The following is a 6,853-nucleotide window of genomic DNA, read 5'->3' as shown; positions in this document are numbered from 1 at the left end:
CACATGTGTGCGTGCGCACACACACATACATGCATGCATTCACGCACGCACACACACACACACACACACACACACATGCATGCACAGACGCACTCACGCACGCACACACACACTGGCCTTTAATATACCAAATTGTAAAATAAAGTTTTTCATTTTTTCTAGGGTGTCTGTATGAGTCCCCTTACCCCCTTACCTTTTTCCAGATCATTGTTCTGCTCTCTGTACAAGACCACAGGATGAACCAGGTTTCCGAATCAATTTATTGTCCACTTCAATTGTGTCGCCCTCTACTGCCTTCTGGCACCCAGTGATGAGAATGCAGACAAAACATTCATACACATAAAATAAGATAAGTAAATCTAAAAAAAAAATATATAGAGTGATTCTTTTTACGTTTTTGCTTTATTACTCTAAAATAACAAGCAGAGGCGAGAACCTGAGTTCTCTGAGGAACGGGGAGGGGGAACTTGGAGGGGGAAGGTCGGAGAAGAGAGGGCGTGGTCCGCGCTCGCCTCATCCACACTAGGAGCTGAAGCGACTGCGTGTGCGTGTGCCGTAGAGGGGGCTGTATGGTCGTGTCCCTGTGACAGGTGTTGCGGAGATACCCTCCACAGTGGAAGAGCTCAGATCCGGAGACGCTGGTGTTTTACTGCGGCCCAGAGCAAGGATGGGCAGTCCGGTGAGTGGAGATGCGAAAGAGGGCGGAATCGGGCGATCTGGAGCCGCGGAGCGGAGCCAGCGAGGGAAGCAAAGAGGCTGTTCGTTGGAGAACGGGGTATCGGGGATTAGGGCTCTGTAAGGAGTCACGGACTGGGCTGGGGCCGGGGGAAAAAGCCCAGGAACGCGTGTCCCTGGGGTGGGCGGCTTTGCCCCTTGCTGCGATTCCATTGCGAAAACATGGCCAGAGCTCCATGGAGCCTCATGTCCCCTGTGTTGGTCTTCTACCTGCAGCAGGGGTGTAGCCTAGTAATCTTGCTTACTCTGTCTCTCTCTTGCTGCATCTCTGGTCCTTGCCTAGGAAGCCATCAAGCATCTAGTATCAAGCATCTGGGGCGAGCAAGCTTCCAAAAGGACTGTCAGCTCCAGCTCAGTGGTCTTGTTAAAAACCAAGATATTTAGAGAGGCCGACATCTTGAGTCTTCAGTAGCGTTTATGAGGCAGAATTTTTTTTTAAAAAGAGGGATGGTCATACTCCCTATTCTTTATACACAGGGGATTGGTAGAATTGGGTGAGAATCTAAATGCAATTAAACCCCTCAGGTACTGCTTTTCATGGGGCTGGCAAAGACCACAGACCCATTATTGCGTTACCTTTCTTAACAAAGAGGAACACTGCTCTGCCAGCTTAATGCTTTTAATGTTCTAACAAGGGATTGCTTTCCAATGTTTTACAAATTATCAATTATCGGGGAGAGAGGTTCATCTTTTTTTCTTCTAAGTTCCTGTGGCTGCAATGAAGTAAGATACAAAATCACACCCAGAAAGAATAGGAGAATGAGAGCTGTGCACCCAGCCTGTGTGTAGTTGCCAGCTAAGCCCCAGGAGCTAATGAGCATCCACCTTCTTGATAAAAATTATAGTAGGATTTTATTTATTTATTTATTTATTTATTTGGCTTCATGACTGGACTCTCTGGTAAATTCTTGATTGGTTAATCTTTTAGCATCTGTTAAATTCAAGGCACTACATTCAGTGCTTTAACTGAGGAATTGTCACCACACCTGGGATCTCACTGCAGCATCTTTGCAGCCAACGAGCTCCTAGGATCTTTACCACTCGAAAATGCCATTTTAGATTTTTGAATATTTGCATATGCACAATAAGATCTCTTGGGAGCGGGACTCGGGACTAAGCAGGAAATCCATTCATTTCTCATGTAGGTCTTACATACACAGATAATGCCATGATTATACGGTTCCCTCTTGGCGACTGTAACCGTCGCATGATGGCAGGTGTGGAATTTTTTTACAAGACGACTGCCAGTACTTGGAAGTTTTAGATATTAAAGCATTATGATTTTCCAATTTCCCACCTATGCTTCATTTAGCCCTGAGACTGTACTGACGTCTTCCCCCAGGCTCCAGAGAGGTTAATAATGTGTCTTACCTAATACATTTAGGATTCACTTTAGACTGGCGTGTGCCCTGGTTACCACCCAGCAATCCCACATCATTTTTCTGAGAAACAGGAAGCCTACCACTGTCCGGCATGGACCAGAGAAGAATATAAATAAACGTGAAATTTTAATAGTGAAGCCTCTCCTTTGACTCCCTGGTCCCCAATCTCTGTGGTTTTTGGTTTTCACCATCCCCAGGACCCACTCCTCAGTCTTATGCATGCATCTGCTTTTTCTCTTGTCCTACAACACTGCTATTTTTCACAACAAAAGCCAGGTATTCCTGCATTTTCTTATTACAGCCTTCTTATTTTCTTATTACTGCTAGGGTCTGGGCTTCATTGTGAAAGAAAGGCATGATGGTTAAAAATAATGGTGTGGAATTAGCATGGCACAATCTGCTAACTGGAGATAAGTAAAATGGATTGATCCTTTGCTGCAGAACCAGAGGACACATTTGGCTAGATCGTTCCAGCTACCTTACACGATAGAAAGAATGGAGAACAGGCTGAACAATATGGAGAAAAAATTCCCGAAGTCCCCGGGCACTTCAGAGCTAAAGCCCTTTTATAAGGTGGTGTGGATGTACAGGAAAAGGGAAAGGGAAAGCAAAGGTTGCATCATTTTAGGGAGCTTGTCACTTACTTCCTAAAGGGTAGTGACTTTGTTGTGACCCTTAGATCAATGAAGTCAAGAGAAGTCTCAAGGTAGGCATGGCGTACTTGAGTCCTCACCCCCAACCAAACATCCATCATCTGTGTAAACAATAATTTGTACCAAGGATCGCTCAGATGATAGAATTTTTAATTTTTCTGTAGCCTTAAGTTTGTAAGGAAAACCCAACTATGCCATGTGGGTGGGTACCAGAGCACACACCTTTGTGGTTCTCCAGAAACTCTGAAAGACTGGGGTGTGAAAACAGAAAAGCACTCAGGTCTGGGGTGGCATTGGAGATGTCCACAGGACAAAACATCACCTCTTTCAGGGTGATGAAAGATCACAAAGAATACCAGGATGAGGACTATAATGGAGGTTCTATGTTTGTGACCCAGAATTTCAGTGAGTGTGGGCCGAGCCAGGTCTTCTCTCTGACTGCCTACACCTACAGGGTACAGTTGGCCTCAAGAGAGGCACCCACACTTTGTTCCACTGTTCATTTTGTATGACTCCAAATTGCAGACCATGGCTAGGACGACTCTCCTTCTTGTGCTACCTAAACCCAACAGAAGACGAGTATGGATCTTTTCCAGTTAAGTTTTTGCCCTATTTATAAAGTCACTTGTTTAGGAAAACTCAAGTTTACATAATGAGATTAATGAACTGGTGTGTCACTTCTCCCGGTAACATTCCCTCCACTAAGTTTTAAGTCGTGGCATACACAAACCAAAGCAAAAATTCCATACGGTGGGGAAGAAAAGGATATTAAAATTGAAGTGCTCTCACTGGGTAGAGGAATTCTTGTACCACATCAAAATTACTTCCAGATCTTCAAACACTGTTTTCCAGCGCTGGGTGTGGTAGAACACACCAGCAATTCCAACTCGGGAAACAGAAACAGGAGGACTAGGAGTTCAAGGCTATCCTTGGCTACATATCAAATGCCAAGACCACCCTAGACTACATGCGGTTCTACTTCATCCTACACCAACCAGACTCTTCATTTTTTTAAAGACTCTACTCAATTTCTCTACCATCTAACCCTAAGACCATAGGAAAACAGAAATCAGAAGACAACGAGAATTTAGGGCAATGAGATTGACTCACTTTAGAGATGTTGTGGAAAATAATCTCTAGAGGTCACTGTATCTGAGAGGTGTGGCAAAAACAGGGCTTCATTCAGGCACACCTTGAGAATGACAAGAGTCCCTCAGATAGCAAACCATCCTTTGACAACCATCTCTTGCCAAACCCCCAAACCAAGGCAATTTAAATGGATATGGTCCAATGATTTAGAAATAATCTTCAATTTATCAAGGTAGCAGAGGCTGTCTCTATGTAGAGGTTGATAACATACACGTTTAGAATAGGGTGTCCACACAGATTTGTTATATCAGTAGATCAGAGCAATTTGATTTGGTGAATATTGACATTCTTGTGAGCCAAGAAAAGGGGGAAAAGTGAAATAACACTGATTCTATATACATTACCTTTGCCCTAACTCCAGGAACCCAGTGCTCTCTGAGAGTGGTATTTTCTGGGAGTGTGGCAAACCACACTGTAGTGTTATATTTTCCCCACTCACAAGGAAGAAGAGAAAGAAGGGCAGTCTTGGGAAGGGGGAAGGGAAATGCTAGGCGGGTGGTTAATATATTGGAGTCAGAGTCTAGGTTTGAAGGCATATGGTGGACTGTGTTTTGGAAGAAGTTATGGCCAAAAGCAGACTAGTAAGCTCAGTCAAGACATAAACATGGGAAGATGGTCTGCAAAGAATTAAGGCCCATTAGACCCTTAAGGAGGAAGCTCTACTCTGAAGCATGAGCTTCAAACTGACACAAACAAGAAAAGTACTTTAGAGGGAAAGCCTATGAAAATGCACACCTAAGTCAGTGAGGGCAATGCACACAGGGGGGTGCATCACAGTAAACTACCAAGGCAGAGAATGATGTGTGCACTTCAAAGCAGGGAAGGTAAGCTCCTCTACTACGAAGCTATAGAGAGTTTTTGGGAGAAGGATCATGAGGCCTCCACCTCATGATTAGGCAAAGAATTATAGGCAACTAAGGAATACTGAGAGCAAGAGAAATAATCTTCCCAATGGAAGAACATGCACTTGATTATCCAATAGAAAATGGTCAGCCCTGAAAATATATGCAAACAAGTAACTATATATTTTCAGCCCTGAAAATATATGCAAACAACTAACAACTAAACATGTACTGAGCATGTATATACAACAACGAGATAAAGAGTCTAAGAATTTGAAAGACAGCAAGGGAAAGGGGAATAATTTTATACATATTGTATAAAATATGTATATATATTCATATATAAAATACATATATAATGTAAATATGTATATATGCACATTATACATATATGTTTCTCTGTGTGTTATATATACACATATATATGTATATATAAATCTTTCCTCTTTCCTTTGCTGACTTTCAAATCCTTGGACTCTTTCTTTAATTGTTGTTGCATATATATATATATATATATATATATATATATACATAAATACACAGTATGTATATATACATGTATTATATGTGTATAATATAATATATTACATATAACTTGTAATATATTATTGAAAGAGAACATAGAAAAGGGGGAGTATACTCAAAAATATTTAAATGAAAAAAGAAAGTGCCAACCCATGCAACAATGAATTTAAGGAAGATTACTTTAATAACATGTAAGTATTTTCCAATATGTAAAATGGGTTAGTAGAGTAGGGGGTCTCTACTTTATCTCTCAAGGTCTCCAAAGCACCGGTCACAGTGCTTAGCACAGATAAACTCAATAGATGAGGAAAGAAAAGAAGCATTGCCCGAGGCTCAGGTAGATCTGCTTGGAGGTTTTACAATGCAACTTCCTCTTCTGTACAAGTAGTTGTGCTATGAAAATAATTAAAAATAGGACAAAAGTCCCAATGACAAGTGCTGAGACCAGAGTACTCGAGCAAGGACTTCACATGGGAGAATTTCTTGTGTAAAGTGACTAAGTAAATATCTGGGAAGGAGAAGAGTCTGGCAGCCAGTGAGACTTTCTCGTCTAGGGGGAAAAAAATCGTCCAAAAGAAACACTTCACACAGTAAAGTGATGATGAATTTCCTGTCATTGATAAAGTTGTTAACCCATGCTGTTCCATTTTTCCTTTCAATTGGTGTGGAAGGAAGAGGCAAAGGAACCAGAGTACTAGAAAGCTCGGCAGTTTGAAGGGTCTGAGAGGTTGGCCAGGAAGAGCTTGGTGTGCAAGGAGGAAACACAGAGGTATAAGGCCCAAAAGCATCCATGTGGGTGCTGAGCTCCAGGGGGATGGGCCTCTAGGACTTCATGGAGCATCTGGTGGGAACTTTTAGCCAATTTCATAATGCCTGTCAGATTGCTCAGGCCTTAACTTATTAAATGTGATCCGCTTATCCTGACAAATCAGCAAGAGCTTGATAATCCTCACGATCACATTTTTTTGAGATAGAAAGGTACAAAAAATATTTTTACATTCGTAACTAATTTTAAAAACCAACAGTGCTATAGTTGTCCCCTAGGAGGCTTTGCCAGTGCTTGACCAATACAGAGGCGGATGCTCGAAGCCAACCATTAGACTGATCAAAGGGATCCCAGTGGAAGAGTTAGGGGAAGGACTGAAGGAGCTGAAGGGATTTGCAGCCCCATTGGAAGAACAATAGCAATCAACCAGACTCCCCAGAGCTCCCAGGGACTAAACCACCAACCAAACAATACACATGGTTCCAGCTGTATATGTAGCAGAGGATGGACTTATCTAGCATCAGTGGGAGGGGAGACCCTTGGTCTTGTGAAGTCTCGATACCCCAGCACAGCGAGTGCTAGGGTGGTGAAGTGGGAGTGAGTGGGTGGGTGGGGGAGCACCCTCATAAAAGCAGGGGTGAGGGGGGGATGAGGTAGGGGTTTGTAGAGAGGAAACCAGAAAGGGGGATAACATTTGAAAGGTAAATAAATAAAATAACCAATAAAAATCCAACAGTGTTTTATGCACAGGGTCAGACAGTTTGTCGGTGTGGTTATGATTGTATGAAGTTTGGAGCCAGT

At 42.6% G+C, this 6,853-nt stretch overlaps 1 protein-coding gene across 4 annotated transcripts in view; it reads left to right on the top strand.

Annotated features, from left to right (window-relative positions):
• Positions 1-461: 461 nt before the first annotated feature.
• LOC116898875 (OX-2 membrane glycoprotein) overlaps positions 462-6,853 on the top strand; it is a 19,085-nt gene continuing 12,693 nt past the window's right edge. For 2 of the 4 annotated variants that reach the window (XM_032900246.1, XM_032900245.1), the window contains exon 1: positions 462-679. Coding sequence is in view for 1 of the 4 variants with exons in the window: in XM_032900243.1 (XP_032756134.1) it covers positions 668-679 (12 nt within the window). In the remaining 3 variants the exon portion in view is untranslated. The remainder of the gene's footprint in view (positions 680-6,853) is intronic. The other 2 variants (XM_032900243.1, XM_032900244.1) reach the window with 2 other exon arrangements.

This window comes from Rattus rattus, chromosome 4, assembly GCF_011064425.1.
Source record: "Rattus rattus isolate New Zealand chromosome 4, Rrattus_CSIRO_v1, whole genome shotgun sequence".
Lineage (NCBI taxonomy): Eukaryota > Metazoa > Chordata > Mammalia > Rodentia > Muridae > Rattus > Rattus rattus.
Note: the sequence above shows the minus strand (reverse complement) of the source record. Positions and strands in the feature narration are given on the sequence as shown.